At 37.9% G+C, this 14,508-nt stretch overlaps 1 protein-coding gene and 2 pseudogenes across 1 annotated transcript; all 3 read right to left on the bottom strand.

Annotated features, from left to right (window-relative positions):
- Positions 1–494: 494 nt before the first annotated feature.
- LOC132169918 (putative 2' cyclic ADP-D-ribose synthase BdTIR pseudogene) lies at positions 495–4,424 on the bottom strand (annotated as a pseudogene).
- Positions 4,425–5,817: 1,393 nt separating this feature from the next.
- Positions 5,818–8,268, bottom strand: LOC132172284 (putative 2' cyclic ADP-D-ribose synthase BdTIR). Its single transcript, XM_088515635.1, has 4 exons — positions 8,180–8,268; positions 7,564–7,974; positions 6,088–6,273; positions 5,818–5,994 (listed from the first exon to the last, which is right to left on the bottom strand). Exons 1-3 carry the CDS (start codon positions 8,266–8,268, stop codon positions 6,111–6,113), a joined length of 663 nt encoding a protein of 220 aa, XP_088371761.1. The 3' UTR covers positions 5,818–5,994; positions 6,088–6,110.
- Positions 8,269–8,821: 553 nt separating this feature from the next.
- Positions 8,822–13,109, bottom strand: LOC148589900 (uncharacterized; annotated as a pseudogene).
- Between the last annotated feature and the right edge of the window lie 1,399 nt (positions 13,110–14,508).

The raw sequence follows: 14,508 nt of genomic DNA, 5'->3' as shown, positions 1-14,508 counted from the left end.
CAACGCATTATCACTTTGACCGTTTGAATTAACGCCTTTGACTGACGAAATAGGAGTTTTTAGCACAAAATGGTAATTTAATGGGGTCGGACAATAGAGTTGTGAGTTCATAAGAGCAAAATGACAATGCGTTATAATTAATGAAAAAAAAGGTAATGACCCCTAATTTATTTGGAGTTATGCCCGGTGCAAAAGTTCGAATTTTATTTAATTCGTATGAAGGAAGTGTTTCACACGGTATCCTGAAAATCAGATAGGATCATAAACATTTTTTCTTTCTCGGCATGTGGTTATTAACAATTTTTATTTATTTTTTTACTACTGTTTCAAACGTTTTTATCGTTTGACATTAAGACATGTTCATGAATTTTTATGTGAAAAAAAAAAAAAAAAAAAGAAAGACTTTACGTTTATGAACGTTTGGTCATTATCAAGTTTTATGGTTCCGATTAACACATGCATGTTCAAGACCATTAGAAAAGTCAGTAGCTTACTCAAATTTCCATGTGGTGGTATATGTCTGCGACATCAGACAACAAAAAGCACATTTTTCTTCAAATTTTACAAACTACCTTTATACGAAGGTTTTTGTCCTATTCTCTCTCTCTCTCTCTCTCTCTCTGTGTGAAACAGACAGGAGCAATGCATCTTCTTTTACATTGACACCTGCATTTCATTTGGCGAAACCATGCAGAAGGTTGTTCCCATGGCCTTTGTATTTGAAATGGTGTGTACTTAACAAAGGTAGGTGTTAATAGTTTAATTTTTGGAGATGGTGTGTCAAAGACCTAATTGCACCAAATTAAATATTCTAGAACACACAAAATCAATCATATATAGTATTGTGAGATCTTTTCCTGCTCTAATTTTAATTTCTTACGCTTAATCGACCTATGAAGAAAGCAATTCGATCAGGAAGTCATTAGCATGGTGCATTTTATATGGGGCCCCAAAGAGACAAGTAGCATTCCAGCCATTAATAGAGGGGTTGCTAGCTGGAGTTTATTGTCAGTTATCACGTACAAGAAGTCTAGATCTTTTCTTTTCCACGTTGTTGTTCCTATATATTCACAGGAAGAGAGAATTAGATGGCTATCTTTTGGACACAAAGGTATTATTACTAGCTAGGTCAATGGCTTTCTATTCGATTTAACTGCAAAATGATAGTAATAAGTTTTCATTTCAAATCGCAAAAAATGTGGTTGGTGTGTTTTCTGATGTAGAAGATGACACGAATGTCACGAAAGGATCTTATCTACAGCACCAAACTCTTCCACTATAAACTTGAAACCATTGCAAGACACTGACTGTTTTCTCCCAAGGGGAACGTTTATTATAGGACTAAGACCCCTACCCTTTTTGTCCCCTAAAGCTTAAGAACACCATGTTCTACCTTTAAACCATCCTTTTCTCTTTCTCAGAGTCCAAATCGTTATCCAGTTGATTCTATGTCCCTTCCCTGTCTACGCCTCGAAAAATATCCTAGGGCTAGTATGAGGAATTCACATGTAGCGCAATGGGACAAAATGGGGCAGACTTCTTTAACTAACTAAGAAGAAGGCTGTTTAATGCCGACGCAGCCATGACCCCCTACCTTTTACCCAAATAATTAACCAAGCTTTTCCCAATAGCTAGTCCACCCCTGCATCAATCTTATTTGAAAAGATGATCGTGATAGAAAGGTAAGAGAGTAATGCTGCTGATCTTCACACTCATGTATGTTTTATTGAATTTAATTTATACCGATTAATATGACGTGTTTTAATGTAATTACAAAATTACTTAAACAGTCGATACGGTTCTTTTTCTTTAGCCCTAATTTTAACCTAGGACAGTTAACAAAGACAACTTCTCATTAGCTGCCCACTAACACAACACAAAGCACAAGCACTTGCCTTGAACAACTCCAATAACTCTAAGGCCTATTTAGAATTGCATTTGAGTAACTTAAAAATGATTTTAATACTAAAAAATTTCGTTTGAAGAAAAAAATACACATTTGATAAAAAAAATTAAAAGCGTTTTTTGACTTAAAAATTCTTTTCTTCAAACGCAATCCCAAACCGATTCTAAATGCACACACCACCACACAGGTTGACTGCACACAATTAACCCACGTTGAACCTTCATGCAGCACCTACTACCTACACGTCACACACTAACGGCTTCTCTATTATTTCGTTAATTACTTCCCATTCCAAGACCAAATGGCACATACCCATGAACCACACTGCTTCACGGCCCACCTCGCTTCCAGCCCGATTTTTGCTCACCCCATAATCTCCTCTATTTTCAGCCCAATACTAGAGTCAATAAAAGAAAATCTAAAAACTTGAAGCACTTTTATATATTATTCATAACTTTAATCAAAGGGTACAAATTTGGGGCCTTTTCAAAATCATAACTAGATACTCTAATGCTCAGGTCTCACACCATTAAAAAAATGTGAAACCTTTATCACAAAACATATTACAACATACCTCAAGATATAAACCTCACAGCAGTCTTCGAGAGTTATTCAATTGAGTGGAGACCATACTTGATCATGAAGCAGAGGCTACTAAATTAAATTTCTCTCCTCATTTTTCGTCGCCGAGTAGCAATTTTCAATGAAGTCGCAGTATAGTAATCCTACATGGGATACACCCATATTTTCTCTTATTAAGGTTGGAGGGGAATGATTTGATCCCTTTGCCATTGGTGTGGGTCACAAGGGATGACATGACAGTGCCTTTTGTGGTTGCCTTTGAGTAAAAAAATAAAGGGGTTGTTTGTTAAACAACGTGCCATCTCCAAATAATTTTTATGTATGATGAAAAAAAAAATTGAATGTAATAATTAGTATAGAAAAGTGAAAAAAAATTTTGTTTTATAGTGATTTTTTTATTTGAATAGTAGTAAAAAGTAAATGATGTGATATAAAAAATGAGAATGATTTGATGTTGATTTTTTTGAAAAACGAGATGAATAATATTTGGGGGTGGGAGGATGTTTAACAAACACTCTCAAAGGACCACGATTCACAAAGCTGCATGGTGTTTGTCAAACATCAAGGCACTGTCGTAAAATAATAATAATAATTAGTATAGAAAAGTGAAAAAATTCTATTTTGTAGAGATTTTTTTATTTAAATAATAGTAAAAAGTAAATGATGTGATATAAAAAATAAGAATCTTTTGATGTTGATTATTTTGAAAATATAAAGTTAATAGGCTCTGTTTGCCAATAGCTTGGAAAAAGAAAGTGGCCCGAAATTGTAACAATATTTTATTGATGTGTGAAAAAAATAAGAATGACCGATATGAAAAAGTAAAAAAAATTTATTTGGTAGTGATTTTTTTATTTAAATAATAATAAAAAGTGATTGATAGAATGTAAAAAGTAAAAATGTTGAGAGTTAATTTTAAGATGAATAGTATGAGGCTTTTTTTGAGTCCATTTGGTACTTTGAAACAAGGTTCTTAATCTTTTATTAGTCATGAATTGACCTTGATCTACCTCAAGCAAATTCTTTACTTCTTTCGAAGCAACTTCTAAGAATTCAGACCAATCCCTGAAAACCAAAAACAGCAAAAGACAATATTATACGGAACTTAAAAGCATTTATGTCCCCCAAATATTTAGCTAAAATTCAGTCAAATAATATATATATATATATATATATATATATATATATATATTTCTTTATTTATTTATTTTACTATTCTGGCTAGCCAGATGTAAAGCTTTTTGTGAAATTAAAACAATCACCCTAAAAAAATTAAAATTAAAAATAAAACAATCACCCCAGCACATTAGGTAAAAGTTCTATATGAACTATATTTATCTAGAACTAGGTAAAATGCATAATTTGCTACAGTAAATAGCAACGTAGCACACTAGATAAATATTTTACCTCATGTTACTTTCTAGTTCTTTTAGAGTTAAAAAAAAAAAAAAAGATTATACCCTTTGGACGAGTCAAAGGTTAGTCCAACGGTATCTTTAACTTGTTCAAGTGCCCTTTCGAATCTCCGGAGTTCTTCATCTGAAAATTGGCATCCATTGTTGTTAACCCAAAGCTCGGACGGACTGACATCCCAGAAGATGGGTAAAACTTTTTTGTTGGACTCCATTAAAAGAGCGAGCTCACGGAGACAATGGCGGGACTCACAATAGTTGCGCGACAAGAGTGCAACAGCAACCTTACAATTTCTGATAGCGGCGTCAATCTCGTGTGACAACTTGTCCCCAGGCTTCATGTTTCGGCTGTCCATGAATGGCTTAATGCCCAGCCTTGAAAGGTGATCGTAGAGCAACCCGGCAATGTTTTTCTTCGTATCGCTTCCTCTGTGGTTTATAAACACGTCGCATGGCTCTCTGTTTTTGCAGTAGTTTCGAGTTTCCACTTTCTTTTTCCTCTGCCGACGTTTGAACTCGACCATTGCAATTTGCAAAACACAACCAATATTCGATCGGTAGTTATCCTCTTGTCTCCCAAACATTCTCCAACCTACTTCTAAACTAGAGTCCTCAATAACACCCTTTATATAAGCAACGTGTGCCTGCACACGTAGTACTGACCATGGACATATATTGTACGAGGAAGTTTCGTCGTTTTGTTGTTGCGTCTAGTTTTGTGGCGAATTGGATTCGATGCGTCAGATATGGCAAGTACCTTCTAGCAGAGGAAAGGCTTGATTGAAATCATCGCTTCGTCAAGGAAAAAGAAGGAAAATCAACGCTTGGTAGTTGGTACGTAGTTGCTATCATCATGTCTCTTCGGACGTCGCTTTCTAGCCCCAATAAAGTGCAACAACCGACCAAAAGCAAAAAGCCAAACGAGTTTGGTAAAAAGTTTTGTTTTGTTTTTTTTTTTTTTTAAATAGTAATAAAATAGAAAAAGAAAAAAATTAGTTACGAAGGCTGCCAAGTGTCTCACATGTGAATTTTAATTAATTTTGATGGCTGAAACCAGTGTTACCTCTGTTAGCTCTCCTTGTCTTCCTACCTTAATCGTGTATCTTCTTCTTTCAAACAAAGTCTTTCTCTCTTCTACACTTTCTCGCTTTGGCGCCGCTGGTGATGGAGCAGCTGAGAATGATTGGCTTTTGACGATGATTAGCCAACGTAGGTGGAATTGGGACTTGAATTTGCTTGGGATTGAGAGAAAGCATGGAGATAATTAATCAGATGAAAGTCGGAACAAATTGGCTTTTGGTGGTTTTTGGTGTGGAGGATTCAAGAAGGCTGGGGCTGAATGCCTGAATCAGCCCGTAAATCATGTTCTTGTGAGTTGGAAAAGTTGCAGAGACAGAACAAATTATGAGTGTACTGCGAATCTCGACAAAGCCCATATCATTGAATCCTGGATCTGCAATGGAAGCAAATATTTTCTTTGTCTTTCTTCTGGTTGTTCTGTTCTGTTCTGTTCTGTTAACTTGGTGAAGATGCTATTGTTGTTCGATAGATTGCTTTCGCAGGTTTATTGCCTTATTGGTGTTCGGGTGCCGTTGCCGAGCTACTGCTTAAAAGAAGAAGAGACACCATTACGTTAAAAAGAGAAGTAGAGTTAACAGAGTTAAAACCGGTTTCAGCCGTTAAAGTTAATTCAAACTCACGTGTGATTTTTATATAATTAACAAACTACCTACCGAAAAGTCCTAGTCTAAAGTCTCTTCCTTAAAAATTGCGATGGCAATAGAATCAAATATAAAGGTGTGTTGCTAAAATTCCCTGTGTGTGTACTGTGTACCGTTAATGAAGGACTGTAAAATGGAGGAAACAAGAACCGTTTGGACAATCCAATAATATATATGGTGTTGCAAAACACTCGTGTCAAGAAACAGAGCATGGAAAATAATGAAGCCTTAAAAATGTAAACACAATTGTCAATGTTTGATGTCAACCATTCTAAGTTGTTCCCCTGAACCTGAGAGGACCCTCTGGATATTTTTCACACTCTTCCATACGGTTAAAACAGTTGGCGAGGTAGTTACCTTGCTGAGCCGCAACCTGAACGGTCATTTTGGAAGCAGACAAGACATGTAAGAATATATGTCTCATATATAATTAAAAGGGAATGACCTAAGAAAAATAGTATTGTACCTGAGCTGTAGCTGGAAGATTTTTCATCTGAGAATCCACCCGGGAAAGAAGATAAATAAACACAAATTATGCAACAATCGGTACTTTGAAACAAGGCTTTGGAATCTTTTAGTCTTGGATTGATCTTCTTCTTCAAGCAAATTCTTTATTACTTTCGAAGCATTTACTAGGAATTCGGACCAATCCCTAAAAACCAAAAGCAGCAAAAGGCAAATATTATACCAGAACTCTTAAGAGCATTTATATCCGGCAAATATTTAGCTAAAATTCAGTCAAATCATAAAAAAATTTTTATTTTATCTACCAACTTTTTTAAACAACATACATTCAACTCATTATTTTAACTAACGAGTTTTATTTGTTAATATAACTAATGTATTGTTGAACTAAAGTGCTCGGCAACCTGATGAGCATTATAGTAGCTCAACAAATTCTTAACTATTTTGGCTAGCCAAATGTAAAGCTTTTTTGAAAAATAAAAATAAAAATAAAACAATCACTGGCAAAATCAGTAAACAAAATAAGTAATGCGACTAATCATAGATGGGTTGTGATAGCCACTTAGAGCATCACCAATAGATTATGGATCTATATGAGCTATATTTAGCTAGAACTAAGTAAAATGCATAATGTGCTGTTGTGAATAGCAACCTTTTGTTGTTCTCTGTAGCACACTAGATAAATATTTTATTGTTTCTTCATGCTACTTTCTGGTTTTTTATTGTTTCTCTCTCTTTCATGAAAATAGAAATATAATAAAAAAAAAAGCGAGAAATAATATTTAAAAGCAAGTATATAAAAGAGATTTGGAGATTGTATAAAAATAAATAAATAAATAAAGAGAAAACCTTTTATCAAGACCATCCTGATAACACCCATTTTACAGCCTTAATTAATAACCGACAAATAAGCAAAAACATAAAAAGTGTACAAAAATAATTTGGACCAAAATATACTAGATTTTAGAGTAATAAAATTCCTGAAGGGTTAACCTTCCACCTTTAAGTTTTAGTTTTGAATCCAAAAATGAGTTTTGAGATATTAGAAACGGGTTTTGAGACATTAGAAACAGGTTTAGAGGCATTAAAAACGGGTTTTGGAGCATTATAAACGGGTTTTGAGGCATTAGAAATAGGTTTTGAGGCATTAAAAATGGGTTTTGAGTTTTTTTTTTCTCTGATTTGGCGTGATTGTTCTCACTTTTATTTTTTGCATTTTTCTTAAATTGATGATGTCACATGGTAATTGGAAGCTGCAAAAGGGGTGTTATCATGATGAACCTGATAATAGGGGCACTCATAAATAAATCAAGTAAAGAATTACACTTTCTCAATAATCAATAAATATCTTACGTATTGTTGATGGAGATACTCTTAGCATTGTTTTTAATAAATTATATGATTTCTAACGTTATTCTTTTAGAGTTAAAAATAAAAAAATAAAATAAGACAGATAAATATAGCTAGGATATTATACCCTTTGGACGAGTCGAAGGTTAGCCCAACGGTATATTTAACTTGTCCAAGTGCCCTTTCGAATCTCGAGATTTCTTCATCCGAAAATTGGCGTCCATTGTTGTTAACCCGAAGCTCTGACGGTTTGACATCCCAGAAGATGGGTAAAACTCTTTTGTTGGACTCCATGAAAAGAGTGAGCTCACAGAGACAATGGCGGGACTCACAATAGTTGGGCAACAAGAGTGCAACAGCAACCTTACAATTTCCGATAGCGGCGTCAATCTCGTCGAACAACTTGTCCCCAGGCTTCATGTTTCGGCTGTCCATGAAAGGCTTAATCCCCAGCCTTGAAAGGTGCTCGTAGAGCAACCCGGCAATGTTTTTCTTCGTATCGCTTCCTCTGTGGTTTATGAACACGTCGCATGGCTCTCTGTTTTAACAGTAGTTTCGAGTTTCCACTTTCCTTTTCCTCCGCCGACGTTTGAACTCGACCATTGTTGCAATTCCCAAAGCACACAACAACCCGATACCATGCCGGTTCTTCTGTTTATCGTCTTGTCTCCCAACCTTCCTTCAACGTACGTCTACTCTGTTTTCACAGTACTTTCGAGTTTCCACTTTTCTTTTTCCTCTACTTACATTTGAGCTCCATTGCAATCTGCAAAGCAGATGGCAAATCGGTAGCGTGCCGGTTCTTCTGTTGATCCTCTTGTCTCCCAAACATTCTCGAACGTCTAACTCGCCTTGCTTGATTTTCGTTGATGATCGGAAACTCCCTTGAGCTTGCACTTCCGCCTCATTCGATCTCCTTTCTACCTTTGTCTTTTACTTTTCCAAGCTTCAAGCTCTCATTCTCTCTCTCTGTCCAAACCAAAAACCCAACAAAATCAAACAACACTTAGATGCATTATCTCAACTCCCTGCCTACTTAAGATCAACCATCCAAATATGGATTCATATTTCATACTTCAGATGAAATGAGTATTTCAAAAAGATAAAGAAAATCTCAAGATTAACTCAAATTGCTAGATTTGAAAGAAAATATAATGCGTGATTCGATTGAAATCAAATCCTATAGTATAAAATCAAATCTAGTAATATATTCTAACATGATTTTTGAGAAAAAACTAAATATAGCTACTGAGATATGAATGAGAAGGAATTTAGTATGTATTACTTGATGATAATTGATTTACACAATAGGGTATTTATACAGAATGCTTAGGCTACATAGCCGTTGTAAATTAATGGTGTAATCTTCTATACATGGAAGTTGTTTATTTAGAGGGAATGTTAACGTTGCTGATTGAGGATTTTCCTTTCTCAATTGAGTTATGACCGTTGCACATATTTGTTTCCTTAACACTCCCCCTCAAGTTGGAGTGGATATTCATGACACCCAACTTGCCAAGTAGATAATGGAATTGTGTTGAACCCAAGGCCTTAGTAAATAGATCAGCGGGCTGTTGAGTGGTCGGTGTGTGGAAGGTTTGAATTATGCCATCTTGCAGCTTTTCCCGAATAAGGTGACAGTCAATCTCTATATGTTTTGTTCTTTCATGAAAGACAGGATTCGAGGCAATGTGGATGGCCGCCTTGTTGTCGCAATATAATTTCACTGGTTGTGGATGTGAGATATGGAGGTCTACCAACAGTTGCTTCAACCAGGTAATTTCACAACAGGTTGAGGCCATAGCTCTATATTCTGCTTCAGCTGAAGAACGAGATACTGTTGTTTGCTTCTTTGTTTTCCAAGATATTGGTGAGCTTCCAAGGAGTATACAATATCCAGTGACTGAACGTCGAGTATCTCTGCATCGTGCCCAATCCGCATCACAAAATACATGTAATTGAATGTTGCTTGTGGCTGATAAAAGAATTCATTGGCCTGGAGATTGCTTGATGTAGCGTAACACTCTATGTGCAGCATCTAAATGGGATGTGCATGGCTTGTCCATAAACTGACTCAACACTTGCACTGCATAGGCCAAATCTGGTCTGGTAATGGTTAAATAAATCAATTTACCAACTAATCAACGATATGACAAGGGATTTGCAATGAGGTCTCCATCATTTTTACTGAGTGCCAAATTTTGCTCCATGGGAAAAGTGCTAGGCTTGGCACCAAGAAAGCCTGTATCTTCAAGTATTTCAAGAGCATACTTTCTTTGTGATAGGAAGATACCTTTCTTTGAACGAGCCACTTCAATACCTAGAAAATACTTCAGGTTGCCCAAATCTTTGAGTTTGAAATGGTCACCTAAGTGTTTCTTCAATTTCTGAATCTGCTCCAAGTTATTGCCTGTCAATATAATATCATCTACATATACAAGAATGGCTGTGAAGTTACCTTCGTGGGATCGGACGAATAGTGAGTGGTCTGCCTTGGATTGTTTATATCCTGCATTAATGAGAGTGGAAGAGAGTTTTGCATACCATTGTCTCGAAGCTTGTTTAAGCCCATACAAGGATTTGTTGAGTTTGCAAACTCTGGTCTCCCCCTTTCGTCCGAAACCAGGAGGAAGGTGCATGTAGACTTCTTCGTCAAGGTCACCATGAAGAAAGGCATTGTTGACATCAAGTTGGTGCAAATGCCATCCGCATGAGGCAGCAAGCGCGATGAAAGAGCGGACAGTGACCATCTTAGCGACATGAGCAAATGTCTCTGTATAGTCAAGGCCAGCCTGTTGGTTGTAACCCTTAGCCACTAAGCGAGCTTTGTAGCGTTCCAGAGAACCAACTGGGTGATATTTTATTTTATAAACCTATTTACAACCAATGGGTTTCTTTCCAAGAGGAAGAGGAGTCAGAGTCCATGTCTGAGTTGACTCTAGAGCATCCACCTCAGCACGCATTGCATCACGCCATTTGGAATCCTGCATGGCATGCAAAAAAGACTTGGTTTCTTGTGCAAAGGAAATTGCAGTAGCAAATGCACAATAGTGGTTAGAGAGACATTTGTATGATAAAAAAGCATTAAGGGGGTAAGGGGTACCAGAGGAACGCATCAACGCTGATTCAGATGATTGAGTGGTACGAGATGGTAAAGCCTGTGTAAGATGAAAATCACGCAAGTATGCAGGTGGCTGGGTCGACCGAGTGGATCGCCGAGTGATCGGAGGTGGGGAATGGGTAGTCTGAGTGGTGGAAGGGTCAACCGGAGCTTCGACAATAGGTGACAAGTGGGTAGGGACATCATCAGGGAGGTCAAAAGGGATTGGTAAGACTGGGGAAGATGGCTTAGGAGTGGTTTGGGCAAAAGGGAAATGATCTTCATAAAAAAAAACATCACGAGAGATGAAGGTTTTGTGGTGATCAAGATCATATAGACGATATCCCTTTTGACTATAAGGATAACCTAGGAAGACACATCGTATAGCACGTGGGGAAAATTTTGATGGATTTTGTGAATGAGTGGAAGCAAAGCACAAACAGCCGAAAAACTCGTAAGTGATTGTATTGAAGTTTGGAGTTGTGTAACGTCTCATATGGAGTTTTGCCAGATAAGAGGGGAGTAGGAGTTCTATTGATTAAATAGGCAGCGGTTAAGATGGCATCTCTCTAAAAACGTGTGGGCAAGTGGGCTTGAAAGAGCAAGGCTCGAGACATATTAAGAAGGTGACGATGCTTGCGTTCAACAACTCCATTTTGTTGTGGAGTAGAGACACAACTGGTTTGATGGATGATTCCTTTATCAGAATAAAAGGATGGAATATTGAATTTAGGGCCATTGTCACTACGAATTATTTTGATGGTAGTCGAGAATTGGTTCTCGACAAGATTAATGAAGGATTGTAGAAGAGAGCGAGCTTCAGATTTATGTTGCATCAAATAGACCCATGTACATCGGGTGTAGTCATCAACAATAGTAAGAAAATAACATGCCCCATTAATGGAAGGTGTGCGATAACCACCCCAAATGTCAATGTGTAGTAATTCAAAAGGTGCAGTAGAAGAAATTTGACTAATTGGAAATGGAATACGTGTTTGCTTAGCCAAAGGGCAAACAAGACATTGTTCTAAATCAGAACTACAAATGCCAGATACATTATTGGAAAGAAATGACTAGATTTTATTGAAGAGGTGACCTAATCGATGATGCCAAAGCTGTGAGCTTGACTTTGCCACCTGACACCGTGCGGGTCTTCTGTTGGTGAAGTAATACAGGTCATCCCGTTCAGTGCCCAGACCAATCATCTTCATCAAGCGAAGGTCCTGGATGAAGCAGAAGTTAGAAGAAAAAATAATAAGACAATTCAATGTTTGACATAGTGTACGCACAGAGATCAGGTTAAAGTGAAAAGTAGGAACACAAAGGACATTATGAAGAACAAGTGATGGAGAAAAAATTACAAATCCAATGTGAGTTACGGAAGCATATGAGTCATTAGGTAATTGGACCGTACGGCCATGAACAGGATATGATTTGGTTAAGGAAGTGGGAGAACTGACCATATGGTCAGTTGCACCACTGTCAAGAATCCATAATGAATCATTAGAGAAGACAGAAGACGTACCTGAGAGAGATGATTCGGTACTACCTGCTTGGTGGGCCATGGATTGTTGTGGAGTGACGTTATTCATAATTGCAAGGAGCTGTTGGCATTGATCAGGTGTGAAAGGGAAACTGTTGGTAGTGGAAACTTGATGAGCACGGGGCTTAGGACCAAAGCTTGAGTTGGATATAAAGGCAGAGTCAGTCTTGCGACGAGCAGGAGGGAATCCGTGAAGGTGGTAGCACCGCTCAGTAGTATGACCGTCACGACCGCAATGAGTGCACTTTGGTCGTTCCTTCTTCTGAAAACCATGTCGGTTGTCCTTTCGTGGTGGTAGGTTGCCTTTTGCAGCCAAGGCAATGCCCTCAATGATAGGTGGAGTGGTAATGCTGCGTTGGCGTTCCTCTTGAAGGATTAAAGCATATGCACGATTGACTGAAGGTAATGGTTCCATCAAGAGGAGCTGTCCTCGAACTGTTGCATATGACTCATTGAGACCCTTGAGGAACTTAATGGTACGTTGACATTGCTGTAGTAGGAGACCTTCCTTTAGTGCGCCACATGTGCAAGATGGGTTGGGCTGAAGTGCGGATAGTTCATCCCATAACCCTTTTAATTTTGTGAAATATGTGGCGATAGGCATGGTGCCTTGAGCGAGAGTGCTGACATCTTGCTCAAGTTGAAACATGCAAGGACCATTAACTTGAGAGAATCGCTCTTTAAGGTCCAACCAGATGTCACGAGCAAGGTTGCAATAAATGACACTAGTGCAAATGTCAGTAGAAATTGAATTTAATAACCAAGATTTTACCATATTGTTGCACCGACTCCATTGTGGAAAATCTTTGGAGGAGTTTGCCGGTGGGGTGATGGTTCCGTCAATGAATCCGAGCTTGTTTTTGGCACTGAGAGCCATATTGATTGCCCGACTCCATGTTTGATAATTGTCTCCAATGAGAGGCTGAGATGCCAATACTATGCCAGGATGATCAGAATGATGGAGGTATAAATGATGATCCGGATCATGGTAAGGAGGTGTGGAAGATGTGGGAGTTGTAGTTTCAACCATGGTGATTTTTTTTTTTTTTTTTTTTAACAAAAAAAGGACTCTATACGACTTGTAGTAGTATAACAAAAGGCTAAATGGGTGTGTTGCAGATGCCTATATGCGTGTGGGAGAAAAGATAAAAGAAAAAAAAAATTAAGATTGTGGGCTACTGAAGGGTGAGCTAAATGGGTTTTAGGAGACAAAAAAAATTGAAGTGGGCCCAAACTTAAAACAAAACTTAAGGCAAAACAAAAGAAAGGCTTGGGAAAAAAAAATGTGGAAGAAAGGGGCTGACCATACCCTAAAAATAAAAGGATATCATCTTCTTCATCTGGTGTGATGATGGAAAACACAAAGGGGGCTTGACAGCTGGCTGTGTTCAATGGAATCACAAGAGCACAACAGCCTGGAACCACCGGAGCACCACCGGAACAGCCTGTAACGACGGTGGGGATGGAACCACCGGAGCACAACAGCCTGGAAGTGTGATGGTGGGGCTGAAACTAGCCGCTGCAGCACCAACGACTAAAAATCTGAGCGCAAATCAGAGCTGGCAGCTATTTTGGGCGTGGAATCTGGTGGAGGCTGATAGGTGGTGGCTTCTGACCAAACAAGAACTAGTGGCGTGCACCGATGAAGATGCAAATGGTGGCCTCTGACCAACGAGGACCACTGTGATAGGTGGAGAATAGCCTGCACGTTTTCTGACCAGCGAAGACGTGTGGGGCTGGTTCCCAAAGTAATCGGACAAGATATTGCTGAGATATTGCAACAGAAAAGCAGCAAAGTGCAGCAGGTATGAAAAAAAAATACAAGACTCTGTTTTTCAATTGAAAATACAGAGTTTTTTCCTTTTCTAAGAGTCAACGCTATGCTTTGATACCATGAGAAAAACTAAATATAGCTACTGAGATATGAATGAGAAGGAATTTGGTATGTATTACTTGATGATAATTGATTTACACAATAGGGTATTTATACAGAACGCTTAGCCTACATAGCCGTTGTAAATTAATGGTGTAATCTTCTATACATGGAAGTTGTTTATTTAGAGGGAATGTTAACGTTGCTGATTGAGGATTTTCCTTTCTCAATTGAGTTATGACCGTTGCACATATTTGTTTCCTTAACATTGTCGATGACTGATACCCCTAGCTCCCATTTCCGCCTCCTTCGTTTTCCATTCTCACTCTGTCATTTACTTCTCCAAGCATGAAGCTCTCATTCTCTCTGTGGTTTCTAAAACAATAAGGGGAAGGGAGATCCCGGAGCTGTACTTTGACGCAATATGAATTCGTCGACTAAAGGGAAGGGATTTTTTTTTGATAAGTAAAGGGAAGGGATTGCAGCTGTACTTTCCATTCAACTCTTTTTTTTTTATTTTTTATAAATATAACTAGCCACTTTTTAAAACTATTAA

The sequence above is a fragment of the Corylus avellana genome, chromosome 1, assembly GCF_965113065.1.
Source record: "Corylus avellana chromosome 1, dhCorAvel1.hap1.2, whole genome shotgun sequence".
In the NCBI taxonomy this organism is placed as follows: Eukaryota; Viridiplantae; Streptophyta; class Magnoliopsida; order Fagales; family Betulaceae; genus Corylus; species Corylus avellana.
The sequence above is the reverse complement of the archived record's forward strand: the minus strand, read 5'-3'. Positions and strand labels throughout refer to the sequence as shown.